Here is a 15,385-nt window from a genome sequence, read left to right as displayed (position 1 = left end):
CGATGAAGATCAAACTATGCTATTATTGTGCTATTTACCCTCTTCATACAAGTCTTTCAAGGAGACCCTGATTTATGGCAGAGACAAACTCTTGTTCGAAGATGTGAAGGGTCATTTGTTGAGTAGAGACAAACTCAACAATGAGTTTGGTTTGAATAGCAAAGCAGATAGGCAAGCTTTCGTTTTGGTAGCATCAAAGAAATGAGACAAAAGGTGTCGCTATTGTAAAAAGTTAGGTCACGTCAAAGCAGATTGTTATAAACTGCGAAATAAAAGAACTGTTGAGAGTAACGAGGAAGATGTAGCTAATGTTAATTTGGTTGATGAAGGCGGTGATGATTTCTTGTTAGTGTCAACAAGCGATAACTCCAAGCTTACGTCTGAGTGGATCCTAGATTCAGAATGTTCTTTCCACATGTGTCCCAATAGAGAATGGTTCTCCACATACATTTCAGTTGAATGTGGAGTTGTGCACATGGGAAACGATTCATCTTGTAAGATAATTGGTATTGGTACTGTTAAATTTAGGATACACGATGGGACGATTAGGACACTCTCAGATGTCAGGTATGTACCTGATTTACGAAAGAATCTCATCTCCTTGAGTATTTTAGACTTGAAAGGATGCAGAATCAACATCGAGTCGAGCGACATTAAAGTATCTCGTGGAGCTCTCGTTTTGTTAAAAGGTAAAAGAACTGGCAGTCTTTATATTCTGGAAGGTTTTACAGTGACCGGTGAAATCAGACGTCTCTCATCCGTTACGTAGTCAAAGTCAACTCGTTTGGAGTGGAGGCAACTTGGTCGTAGGTGGGAAAAAGGTATGACCGTTTCGTTGAAGAGAGGTTCTCTTTTGGATGCAGGTTTTGAAAAGTTAGGGCACTGTGTTCGTGAAATCAGACCGGAGTTAGTTTTGGTTTGGCAATGCACAAGTCGAAGGCTAGAAGTCTTCCAGCTTCTAAGCATAGATTCGACCTAGTTAATTCCTTGCATAGTTCAAGATAGGCCCGTGGTGGGTTTTGGCAAAGATGGTGTTGAAAGAATTCGTGTCAATGTGGATATTGTTAGAGTTGTTTGACCCAAATTCTAAGAGATTGCTTGCAAGTTAAGTTAAACAAAAATATATTTTCTTTCTAGAAGATTTAGTATTTATTAGTATAATATATTTAGCATTTATTAGCATAATTTATTTGACTTACTAATTTAGCCTATAAATAGGCTCTTTTACAATGTTAGAAAAACACACCCATTAGATTAGAACTCATAACACATTTAGAGAATTTTGTGTTTACGTTTTGAGAGTTCTTTATTTTCGGGTTTTCGGGGTTTAGTTTTTTATCTCCATCTTTTGTACTCTTTATTCTTTTTCCATTATAGTAAAATTATCTTTGCCCGTGGTTTTTTATCCTCTTTGGAGGGGTTTTTCCACGTTAAATTTGTGTGTTCAACTTCTCAATTTCTTCTACTATTTTTACTTGTTCGTTACTTAATCGGGACGATCCTAACATGAAATTTGTTTATTAAATTAGATGGTATATAAAATTATTTAATAAATTAATATATATATTGTATTGAGTTAAGTTAGAAATGAGAGGGTAGAGAATACATCAACAAGATTTAAATCATGATTATTTGGGCTTATTTAGTAAATTAAGCTACTTTGAGGACTTAATTTTATAGATGGACTTGTATGAAGATAAAGTCTTATTGATATGTTAATATGAAAATATGATTTATGCTATGAAGAAGATAGGTTGGTCATGTAAATCTTTCACTTCAATGGATATATGTAACCCTACCAAATATCTCTGTGGAAAGAATATGTGTAACACATGTGAAAATATTTTAAAATTTATATACTAGGAATACCACCTGCATTTTTTATATTCATTGATTAATTTACAATTTATTATTTCAATCAAAACTAATTCCATAGTATTATTACAAAGTAATTTAATATTATATAAATACTTAGGTAAACATGTAATTCCACATTAATAAATTAACTTGTAATTAAAACCACCAAACCCAACTTTTTAAAAATAAAATAGTACAATGAATATATTAGAATATGTATGGGTGTGTTTAGATATCAAAATAAGACTATCCACATATTCTAAAATATTATATTTTTGGGGGCTAAAGCTCTATTTATTCTAAGAAAATATTGATATAAAAATAATATTTAAATTGATTCATTGCATTCATGTAATGGAGAGTTATTGAGGCATTAATGATATTAAGTAAAAATATTGCATTTTATTTGGTGATTTAATATTATTTTAAAATATAATTAAAAGTAAAAGGTCAATCTTGATCCTATTTATTCCATATTTCTTTTTAAGAGTTGGAAATATATTTTATAAATATAGATATAAATAATTCTAAATTTTAAGTTTAAAATTTAAAAATAATAATAAATTGAATGTTAATTGGATATAATAGATAATAAAACATAATTTTGACTTAAAAGAAATTTATTAATTATTATTGTTCCAATACAATAATTTTAAATTTGTCCATTAAAACCTAAGATAAAATTAATATTGTAGATACTTAAAAATATTTAATTGGATATATTGAATAAAAAGACTTGGTGATAAATTTGGTCACTAACGCTACATATTTTGTCAAATTAGTCTTAATTGTATTTTTGAGCTTTTTTACCGTCAACCTTTTTTTTTTCAAATTGCTTCTTTTAACAGATTTAATGAAAATGCCATTAAAAATTTAACGGAAGATGTGTAATATTTTAATGAGATGTAATCTATTACTTAGGTAACCCAATAAAATAATTAAATGTGAAAATAATAAAATAAATAAATTATACACAAAATTAAAAAATAACTCTTAATTTGAAGAAAATAAACGTAATTATCTAAAACAATGTTTCAAAATGAATGCATACATTTGTTTATTGAGAGGTTTCAAAAAATAATGAATAAATCAAACCGAAAATATTGAATGTGTGCATTCATTTTATTTTCACATGCATTTATTTTATTGAGTTATTTTCTTTAATTTAAGAGTTATATTTTAATTTCATGTAAGATTTTATTTATTTCATTATTTTTCACATGCAATTATCTTATTGGGTTACCTAAATAATAGATTACATCTCATTAAACATATTCCACACATCTTGTTAACATTTTAACGGTATTTTCATCAAATCATAAAAAAACAATTTGAAAAAACAAAGAATAAAGGTTGATGGTCATAAAAGGCTAAAAATACAACTACGATAACAAAACATGTAAACGTTAAGCCAATAAAAAAATAAAAGATAACTTTGGCCCTATTTATTTCTTTTATAGTCAATATTTTACTTCTAAATAGTTCCTTAGGGATTAATTTTATATAAAATATTGATAGATACAGTGAACTTGAATCCTCTATTGTTCAAAGTAATCTAATTGTTAAATAATTTTGTATCTCGTCTACTTTACTAATTAATTATTCTCTTTCATATATACAAGAAAATAAATCTAGGAATTTCTTTTTAAATATTTCTATCTTCTATGTGTTGTTTTTTTAGTACTCTAATGGCACTTCATGATTTATTTATTTTTTGGTTTTATATAAAAATATTCTTTATTAATTATTAATTATTTTTATTATTTTTATTCAATAATTTTACATTAAAATAATAAAATCTAATTAGTTTTAAATTATTTTAATTATTATTAAGTCAAATTATAAATTATATTATAGTTTAATATAACCATATCTTTATTTTCAAATAATTTATTTAAGTTTATTTTAAAACTATCATAAATATAATAAATTTATATTTTCCTCTCATTTAATTTTTTAATATTTTTATGCAAATACATATTAAATATTTTAAACTTAATTTTAATTCATTTATATATATTAACTTTGAGATAAACTCATTTTTTTTCTTTAGTTTTATATTTTAATCAATTTCATTTCCATTAAACCTTCGGTAATTAAGTAATTTTGAATAAAAATAATATCATAAATTCATTTAAAGAATGATATATAGTTGAATTAAATATAAGTTTAAAATACTTAATTTTACTTGAAGTCAAATATAATTTAATTTTATAATACTTTAATATAAATCTTAATTAATTAAAATTTCATTTTCAATTAAAATAGAGGAAAATAAATCAAATAAATAAAACTACATGTATAACACCCTACACCAAACACGAAAGTTGATTGGATGTAAGATGACATATTCACTGCCAAAGCAACTCAAAACAAACATTACAACTATCATCGAAGCCAAAATCATCAAGTGTGAAAAATACAATTGAAAGATGTTACAAGTGATAAATGAAGCCAAATGAACTTAAAAGGGCCCACATACAATAAATTGGGGTCAAAGATGGACAAACATGAAGCCAAATTACGAATCATGGGTCAAAATAACAAAATGCAAGGCTACGTCTCAAGATAGTAAAGCAATGTCTGGAGACATGCCTCCCCTATTTGTTGAGATTTAGTGTACTTAGTGTAGTATTTTCATCTAAGTATACTTGTATTTTTTAAACAAATTGGTTTATAATAATAATATCAATTAATTACATTAATACCCTTTGTATATTATTTTTGATTTTTTTGCACACAAAGTAAAATTAAAGTAAATATTGGCTCACTAGTTATATAATGTTTAACTAATACTAAGGGGTATTACGTAGTCGGATCGTAATATAGAAAGACAACTTGTATTAGTAGATAAACCTAAACATGTCCTTAATCTAATTGAAAATGAGCAAACCGATAGAAAAATTAATATGTCGTCTATCAAGTCTAATTGAAGAGATATTTTGTCTTGAGCATCAGAACGGGTGATTCGTAGAAGATAAAGACATAGATGAGACTAATTGGACTCACATTAGATCAAATAGGACCCAACTAGAATAGATTCTAGGCTTGTTTATGGATTTATTCACTTGTAACGTTTATAATGTGACATATCTTAATTCTGAGTGGATGATGGACTATATATGCGTGACTCGTATACTTTGATGTAAGTAAAAGTCTGTGTTAAAATAAATAAGGAACCGAAAGCTAGTGTGTTAGGTATATGACTTCTACCATCACATCCTAAAAATGGGGTTAGAAGAAATTGAGTTAGTGGACCAAGAGTTGTCATGCTGTGACTCTTAGTTAAAAGTTTGTAAAAATTATTTCAAGAATAAGTTACTGGTTAAATGGTTAAAAGAAAGTAAGGAGAGAGTGTAGCTAGCTTAAAGACCTGAGTTTGATTCCTTTCCCTTGAAAAATATTAAATTTTAGTATTTTTGCTCCCTTTGTGCCGTCTATAACTGTCCCCTAGTCAATTGTCAAATTTTAGTCTGACTCAAAGAAAAAAATGATTAATTTGAATAATTAAAAGATTTACCTGAATTATCTAGAAGATATTATTATTTTTTTCAAAGGACTAAACTGATATTGTTGTTTTCTTTCTTTTCATTTTTTTTCTTTTTCTCTCCTTTCTTTTTTTCTCCTTTGTCGTCTCTCTCCTCCTTTTCTCCTCCACTAGTGGACGTCGCATCACCTTTTCTCCTCCACCGGTGGAGGAGAAAAAATGGGGTAAGAGTAAAAGAATTTTTCTTGGATAGTAATGAGTTTTTTACCCAAATAATGTAGAAAAAAAATACTAAAATAGGATGTCAGAAAAAAAATTTACCAAAATAGGTTACTTTTTCATTGGAGCCTATTAGATAGGCGCCAATGAATAAAATAATAATAAATTTTTTTGAATAAAATATAATTTTAATAATTTTTTAATATTTTTTTAAAAAAATACGGGTCAAAATACGGTTGGGTCGGGTCGGGTCGGGTGGCGCCTGTCTAGTAGGCGCCAATGAAGGAGCCTGCTGGAGAGGCGCCAATGGTGCCTTTGCCCCCCCTGTATGCTGCTGCTGCTGCCATTGAATTGTCCCTTCATAAACCTTTTATTTTGGCTATAAGTAATAGCAAATGGTCCCAAACTCAGTCCACACGGTAGAGAAAAAAAAAAGAGAGAAAGGAGAAGAAGAGAAGGAGAAGAAGAGGGTTTTTTTTACCTAATTAGGATAGAAAAAAAAATTTATTGAAATAGTATGTCAGAAGAAAAAATTACCAAAATAGGTTACTTTTTCATTGGAGCCTATTTGGTAGGCGCCAATGAATAAAATAATAATAATAAAAAAAATTTTGATTAAAATATAATTTATACTTTTCCGGGTTAGTATATAACGGGTATAATACATAGTATTGGCGCCTATCTGGAAGGCGCCAATGGTGGTGCCTATTTGGGAGGCGCCAATGGTGAACAAAATATTGTGAATTTTTCCCAAATTACTAACAAATTAATTATAAAATAATTACAATATTCATACAAAAAATTACAATATTACAATATATCCCCACATTATAATATTCATATAAAATTACAAAATTACAATATTCATACAAAAAAATTGCAATATTCATACAAAATTATAATATTACAATATTCATACAACATTACAATATTCATAAAAATTTATAATATTCATACAAAATTACAATATTACAATATTCATACAAAAAATTACAATATTCATACAAAATTATAATATTACAATATTCATTCAAAAAATATAATATTCATACAAAATTACAAAATTACAATATTCATACAAAAAATTGCAATATTCATACAAAACTATAATATTACAATATTCATACAAAAAATTTATAATATTCATATAAAATTACAATATTCATACAAAAATTACTAATCCAAAACTATAAATACAAATTTAATTATAAAATAATTACAATATTCATACAACATTACAATATTCATAAAAATTTATAATATTCATACAAAAATTTAAAATATTCATACAAAATTCTAATCTAAACTATAAACACTAAATATAGATAATTTATAATTAATAATTAATAAAAATTCACAATATTTTTAAAATATATCCTAAAAATTCACAAACTATAAACCTTTTAAATTATAAACAAAATTATTTATTAAAAAATACATTACCATTGGCGCCTCTCATCGGGCTCCTTCATTGGCGCCTACTTGAGAGGCGCCACCGACCCAACCGTATTTTAACCCGTATTTTTTCAAAAAATATTAAAAATATAAAATTATATTTTATTAAAAAATTTTATTATTATTATTTTATTCATTACGCCTACCAAATAGGCTCCAATGAAAAAGTAACCTATTTTGGTAAATTTTTTTCCGACATCCCATTTCAGATTTTTTTCTATCCTATTTGGGTAAAAACCCGTAAGAAGAAGAAGAGAAGAAGAAGAAGAAAAAAAAAAAGGTAATGTATTTTTTAATAAATAATTTTGTTTATAATTTAAAAGGTTTATAGTTTGTGAATTTTTAGGATATATTTTAGAAAATATTGTGAATTTTTGTTATTAATTATTAATTATAAATTATCTATATTTAGTGTATAGTTTAGATTAGAATTTTGTATGAATATTTTAAATTTTTGTATGAATATTATATTTTTTTATGAATATTGTAATGTTGTATGGATATTGTAATTATTTTATAATTAAATTTGTATTTATAGTTTTGGATTAGTAATTTTTGTATGAATATTGTAATTTTGTATGAATATTATAAATTTTTGTATGAATATTGTAATATTATAGTTTTGTATGAATATTGCAATTTTTTATATGAATATTGTAATTTTGTAATTTTGTATGAATATTGTAATATTATAATTTTGTATGAATATTGCAATTTTTTGTATGAATATTGTAATATTGTAATTTTGTATGAATATTGTAATGTGGGGATATATTGTAATATTGTAATTTTTGTATGAATATTGTAATTATTTTATAATTAATTTGTTAGTAATTTGGGAAAAATTTACAATATTTTGTGTTTGTAATTATTTAAAATTTAATTTATTAGTAATTTATGATTAAGCTATAAGTTGTTGTGTTTAGTTTAGTATTTGGTGAGTTTAACATATAAAGTTTATAAAAAATTAAAATCATTTCATTAAAAGTTTAATTATAAAAAATTAAAATCATTTTATTAAAAGTTTAATTATAACTGACTTTTTTAATCATATAGTTGTTGTTAACTCATTTAATTTTTATATAATGTAACTTTTATATAATTAAATTTTATTTGGTTTTGTATTTATTTAACAGTAATTATTGATTTTTTGAAACAAATTAACTGAATTCATTTTTTTATTGCAGATTTGCAGGAAATGGGTTCTCTAATTAATAATAATAATCACATATCAAGTACTATTAATGAGATGGTAATAAAATTTATTTTTGATATTCATGTTATTTGTTGAATTAAATTATTTTGTATTAACTATTTTGCTAATTTAATAATGTCAGGGTCCGTACCGCACATTGAGGGGCCGTGTTAATAGTGTAGGGTTTCAGCCAGATGAACGCCTAATACCATACTTAGAGTTAGCCGGGTTCGGATCAGCGGCATTGATTCGGACTTTTGATCTGCGATACGACTTGATTTCCGCTTTAGTCGAGCGATGGCGTCCGGAGACCCACACATTTCATCTGCCGTGCGGAGAGTGTACCGTCACTCTAGAGGATGTTGCAGTACAGCTCGGGCTTCCCATAGACGGGAATGCGGTCACGGGCGTAAGTTCAATCTCTAGGCCGGCTATCCTTTTCAATGAATTACTTGGACGCTCGCCAAGTCAGGGGAAATTTACCAGTTTGAGATATTCATGGCTACATGTCAATTTTGAGCATTTGCCAAGTACTGCTAATGAACGGGAGGTGATGCAGGCTGTTCGAGCTTACATCATGCACCTTATAGGGGGTGTACTCATGCCGGATGCAAACGGCAGTAAGGTCCACTTGATGTACTTACCCTTATTATCCAATTTGCATAACACTCGTTCATACAGTTGGGGGTCCGCAGTTTTAGCCATGCTGTATCGCGAACTTTGTCGGACAACAAATCCTTCTGCGGTTGACATAGGCGGATGCCTCATACTGCTGCAGTCGTGGGCACTTTACCGGATGTCATTCTTGGCATCCATTAGTCATCAATCATATGTATTTCCACTCGTTAATAGGTGATGAATTTTTCCTCATTATAATAATTAGTTGACTTTTTTATAATATATTATTCTAACAATTTGTTTTCGTAGGTGGAGTACTAATCCGGGTATCGGGAAGTCACCGTTGGTTCCGATATATCGTCTAATGATTGAGAATCATGCTGGAGAGGGGGTAAGTTTTTCGAATATAAACTTAATTTAATTATTTTATCTCACTCGACCCGCGTTAATATAACAACGTTATTAATTGTGCACTTCATTTGGATGTCGTATTCTGCTCCGGAAATTATGGAAGTTATGTCATCATCTGCCCGCGTCCACTCAAACCTATGGTGCATTAGCGCACCCGTTATCAATTTTAACGTAGTGGAGTGGTATCATGGCAATCGAGTACTCTGACAGTTCGGTTGCATACAGTATATCCCGACACTGCCAGTACAATTGGGGGAGATCCATGGGATGAGCAAGAAGGGGAGGTATGGAGATAATTGGGAAGAAGTGCACGAAGAATATATCACGATATGGAACAACCGGTTCGGGAGGGTACTTCAGATGGATCGTGCTCCGGATTTGCAACCCTCGTTAGAGTATATACAGTGGTACTGTGAGACAGGGAAACCATTTCTGTTTGGTGGGCGGTCGATTGTAGTCCCTCCGCATACGACACGAATTACGCAACCCCTTCGACATCTGCATCATGCACAAGAGCGAGTCGAGCGAGAGCGAGCGAGCTAGAGCGAGCGAACTACATTCTAGGGATAGTTCTTATCATCCAGAATTAGGGGGCGATGACTATTTCGTGGCCTCGTATCCACCTCAGTACTCCGCTCCTTCCGGCCAATATCTGTCGTCGTACTCCTCTCCTCCCGGATCAAGTTCATCGATGGCATTTGAGACATATGATTATTCATCTATGTTTCACACACCCCAACATACTGTTGAGGAGAATGTTGATAACCGTAATCACCCACAACGTGAGGGTCGAGCTCCACAAAAATATACCCCTAGAACCACACCATCAAACCATCAATTTTAGGGGTTTTTGTAATAAACAACCATTATCAATTTATGTAATGATAGTTCTTATCTAAATAAAATTACAATGGTTTAAAAATGTCTCCATAACTGCAACAAATTTTAGACAATTTTGTGATTCAAACCATATTTATGTAATGAAGTACATATCAATTTCTACTCGATTGTCCAACATGGTAGTTTCAGAGAGGGCATTTACTCCGATTATGACCGGGTAATCTGCATACGCCACACAAATTCCCATCAGATTTCTCCCTAATGTCCATTTCGTTATGGATTCTGGATGATTGTGGACGACCTTTCAGGTTTCTACGCAACCTTATGTCTGGGACTAGCTCGAAGGTCGTCGGAGGTACCTCCCAAGTAGATAGGTCAGGAAGCATGGGGAACTCGTTTTCCCATACATGCAACGTACGTTCGATGGTGTACACTTCATCGATAAATTGTTCTACATTGAGCCCAACTTTAGCACAAGCTGCCACGACGTGTGCACATGGAAAATGAAGTGTTTGAAACCTTCTGCAATCACACCGTCTATTTCGGAGATCAACTCCGTAGGACCTAGGTGGTATACTGGGTCGACGACCGATGGTCTCTGTAACTCGAAACGTTTCATTATGTCGTGAATATACTTCTACTGTCATCGACCTCGCCATTCGACAGTTTACAACCATTGCATCCCTAATGCCTTCGACAAAGACATGTCCCGCCTCCATCTGGTTCACTTGTTGCTGACCCATTCTTGGCATTAAGGTAGCCAACCTGTAGAACGTTTCCGAGAAGACAGATGAAATTGGAAGATGTCGTGTTTTTAATAACACAGCGTTGATCCCCTCTACTAAGTTTGTAGTCATTTGACCATAACGAAACCCTCGTTAAAACTTTGAGCCCATTGCCATGGCTCCATGGTACCCAGCCACTGCCGGAAAGATGTGTTGGTTTGACCTTCCATGTCACTCTCAAGCCGGGCCATTCTTTGGCGAAAATGTGTGGCTCTAGCTCGTACGCTGCATATGTATTAAAAAAATTTAAGTTACAGTATTGCTCCAAAACATTAAAACTTATATTTAAAAGATAAGGTAATTCTTTACCCATTCTCACAACTTGTCTCTTCCAGTCTGCATTCTTATAATCTCATTGGAAGTTAGCGCGATGTGCGGATGCGATAAATGATCACCATGGTACACCAGAACGCCTAATGGCTGCAATTAATCCTTTTCTTCTATCGGAAATGATGCAAATATTATCATTGCTAATCACATACCTCCGCAGGTTGGTAAGAAAGAACTCCCACGATTCCATGTTCTCCTTATCGACGATGGTAAATGCTATCGGGAGTACGTTTCTGTTGCCGTCTTGAGCAACCGCAAGAAGTAAGATCTGTGTGTATTTTCCATATAGCCAGGTTCCATCTACTTGCACAAATGGTTTGCAGTGGGGAAATGCGCGCACATATTGATCAAATGTCCAGAACATCCGATGGAAAATTCTTTTTCTCGATTGTAGTTGGTCATTTGGCCCGTCATAAGATCGTGTCTGCAACTCAATTACAGTTCCCGGCACGTGTTCCCTCATGGCGGCTATCCATCCCTGTAATTCATTGTACGATGCATCGAAATCTCCATACAATTGCTCCATTGCCATCTGTTTAGCTATCCATGCCTTCCGGTATGATACTCGATACTGGAATCGTGCTTGTATTTCAGCAATCAGTACCGAAACTTTAATGGTCGGCATGTCTTTCACCATTGGCATGATGCATGTACAGATAGTTTTGGAGTCAAGTTTTCGATGATCTTCTGTCATACGTGTTAAAGTGCATGTGTGGGGCCCAACAAATTTTCGTATTTCCCACATCTGCGACTTCTGCATAAATGCAGCTCATACCCGCCAATTGCAGCCTTCTGCCGACCTCCAACACTCTCCAATATATAATGTTGGTTTAGACTCGATGACTTTGTAATCTACTGATATATTCATGCTATACCGCTTAATTGCAAACATACATTCTTCCTTACTTTCAAATCTCTGGCCCACGCGTAACTCATCTGGATCAGAATATACGCCCATTCGGTAAGCATGTGGTATTTCGTGGTACTCGAAACTCATTTGCCGTGCCGCAGACGGGGTCTATCCGAGACATGTGTGCCCCAGGATTATTGTGTATCACAATACGACGAATCTGGTTTTCGACTGAAGACGCATTAACATTTCCATCCTCATTCACCCCTTCATCGTCAATATCATCCGGGACCTCGTCTGCGTCGGATCACTCTCACTATCCACTTCGTAATCAACAGGATCACTACTATAGTATACATCATCACCAACCACATCGGTCTCTACCGCACATTAAGATCAATGTTTATCCCATGTATAGGTGATTGACTATCAACATACGATACCGAACCACCATACACGCTTCAACTCCATCTTCTTCACCTAATGGAGTGGGATCTTGATTGCCTCCACACCGCTAACTCAAAGAAATAAGCGAATCGGTGCATTTTGTTACTCAAGTCCCACAATAAAGAGCGACCATTGTTTCCACGTCTTCATCGTCTACAAGTTCCATTTCGGTAAATTTTATTGGATCTGTTGATACTGGAAACTTGTAGAAAACTTTTGATATCCTTCTCCCACAACGTCTATAAATTTTTTCACTAATTTTTTCCTTCATATCATCAAACAAGATATTTCTATCAAATCTCATTGCTACTTGTTTGCGACATTCAAATATACATCCCACGCTTGTTGTTAAAATTTCTCCATCGAAATAAACGCATACAAAAACCTGATTCTCCATTTTCAATACTAGATCTGTAAAAAAGAATTTCAAATTTCTTAAAACAGTTTCAAAATGTAAACAAAATACATAAAAATTTTAATGCAAAATTTTTCATTCAGAAGCTAACAAAATTAATAACATGACAAATAACTTTAAAATAATAAAATTACTAACAAGACTCTACATTCTATTTAAAAAAAAAAACCAAAATACCTAATTTTTTTCTTCTTTTCCTTCCTTCTTTTCTTCTGCTTCCTTCCTTCTTCTTTCTTCCGTTTCTGTAGTCAAATTTATGTCTGTGTTGGGGGTATTTATAGAGAAAAATCACAGCATTGACGCCTTGCAGTATGGCACCACCATTGGCGCCCCCCAGATAGGCACCACCATTGGCGCCTCCCAAATAGGCACCACCATTGGCGCCTTCCAGATAGGCGCCAATACTATGTATTATACAGGTTATATACTAACCCGGAAAAATATAAAATTATATTTTATTCAAAAAAATATTATTATTTTATTCATTAGCGCCTATCTAATAGGCTCCAATAAAAAAGTAACCTATTTTGGTAAATTTTTTTTCTGACATACTATTTCAGTATTTTTTTTCTATCCTATTTAGGTAAAAAAACCCGATAGTAATAGTTAGTGAAAATTAGGAGGCGAGCCATGTTTGCTCCACAAAAGTAGCACACTTTTTTCTCAAATAAATGAAATCATCAATTCTCTGAGTTTTTTTTATTTATTATTTGTTTTGATAATAGCAAAATTTTTTCTTAGTTAATTGTTTAACTCCTTAGTACAAATTGTTTTATTATCTTCATTCTATTTCTTTTGTTGATACAGATACTTTAAAAGATTTGAGTCTTGTTGATACATGATGTCAATGTAAGTAGAAAAGAGATGATTGGTGTTCGGTGAAGAAGTAGAGAGGAAAAATATAATCTAGTCGTGTTTAGAATGGTCCATTTTATAGAAAATTTTTGAAATTTTATTATATAGGAAGATTAATCGGGTTAAATTCGGATTACATTATTTTTATTATAAATATATATAACAAGTCTATGAATTCATATTATCATAAGATAATATAAATTAGAAATAGATGGGCTAATTTAGGGTAGGAATATACCTCTCAAACATTATCATTACCACTTTTACTTTCTCTTTTTAATGGGGTTTATCTACACAGTGAAATTTTGCCTTTTTGTTTTGCTTCTCATATTATGATGCGTCATTTTCCATTATATTTGCCTATCTAAATAGTAATAGTAGCCCTTTTTGCTTTGGAAATTGCCCTTATAGAAGTTAATCAAATCTTCTCTCCCTCTCCACTTGCCACATCTTATCTTCTCTTTCACATACTAATCACCAATTATGATCAGCAAACCCTACTCTACAACAGCCAAGACAATTATTGAATCCATTGTAGGGGGATTCAACAATGCAATTATTGGATCAGTGTAAACAACAAATATGGTCCCACTATAGTCAAGCCCTTTAAAATGGAAGAATGGGTTATTTGGTGAGAGCGCTCACTCATTGTTCCATTTACTAAATTTTAATAAATTACAATTTATGCACACTTTTTTAATTGTCTTTTCACATTCTGAAACAGGGCTAAAAAAACTGCAATCTAAGTGGTTGAACCCCCAAAGCTATAGAAAATCAAATTAGAGATTCCATCATAGTGTATATCGGTAATTATATGTATTTAAAAATAATAATTCAAAGCTTCGATGATTGTTGAATTTTTTATTAAATTAGGGTAATTATTTGAGATATCGTTAATAAAAGATTTTAAAATTCACAAGTGGATTGAAGGTGTGATAAGTGTCATATTTATTTATATAATTAATTAATTATTATTTTTACTATACCATATTAATTATCGCAAAGGCTTTGCTATTGAAAGGAATAGTTAAGATTTAAACTACTTCCTAAGAATCTGGTGGAGTATTGAATAAGTTGGAAAAAATGGGTCATCAGATGTTAAAGTGGAGTAAGGCTACTAGTAGTAAGGAGAGGAGGAATCGGCGGGTACTAGAGGACAGACTATCTAGTCTTTATGACCAAGATCCTTCTGATGAGATTCTAGCTGAGATTTTGGAGGTCCAAGTCGGACTTAATCTGGAAGCTGATAAGGAAGAATTATTTTGGGAGCAGCGTGCCCGAGTTAATTGGCTGAGGAATGGAGACCGGAATACTAGTTTTTTTCACAAGGTTGCTGTGCAACGACATTTTCGTGGTAGAATTTCTGAACTGGAAGATGCTGGTGGTAGGAGGACAACTTCATCTGAGGATTTTTTACAGATTGCTACTGACTACTTTGGCAAGCTGTTTTCCGCTTCGGAAAGTGGTTCCGATGAGCGCTTGTTTGGTTTAGTGGAAAGAAAGGTTACCGATTGCATGAATGAAAGATTGTTGTAATAGTTTACGGAGGAGGAAATTACAAATGCGGTCAAGTTATTAGCTCCTTTGAAAGCTACTGGTGTGGACGGCTTTCCAGCTTTCT

The 15,385-nt window shown here is 31.6% G+C and overlaps 1 protein-coding gene across 1 annotated transcript; it reads right to left on the bottom strand.

The window, feature by feature from the left end:
* Positions 1-10,267: 10,267 nt before the first annotated feature.
* Positions 10,268-11,729, bottom strand: LOC128041751 (uncharacterized). The gene is made up of 3 exons (XM_052632060.1): positions 11,263-11,729; positions 10,982-11,092; positions 10,268-10,847 (listed from the first exon to the last, which is right to left on the bottom strand). The coding sequence occupies exons 1-3, from the start codon at positions 11,727-11,729 to the stop codon at positions 10,268-10,270; spliced, it is 1,158 nt and encodes a 385-aa protein (XP_052488020.1).
* Between the last annotated feature and the right edge of the window lie 3,656 nt (positions 11,730-15,385).

This window comes from Gossypium raimondii, chromosome 6 (assembly GCF_025698545.1).
Source record: "Gossypium raimondii isolate GPD5lz chromosome 6, ASM2569854v1, whole genome shotgun sequence".
NCBI lineage: Eukaryota > Viridiplantae > Streptophyta > Magnoliopsida > Malvales > Malvaceae > Gossypium > Gossypium raimondii.
The sequence above is the reverse complement of the archived record's forward strand: the minus strand, read 5'-3'. Positions and strand labels throughout refer to the sequence as shown.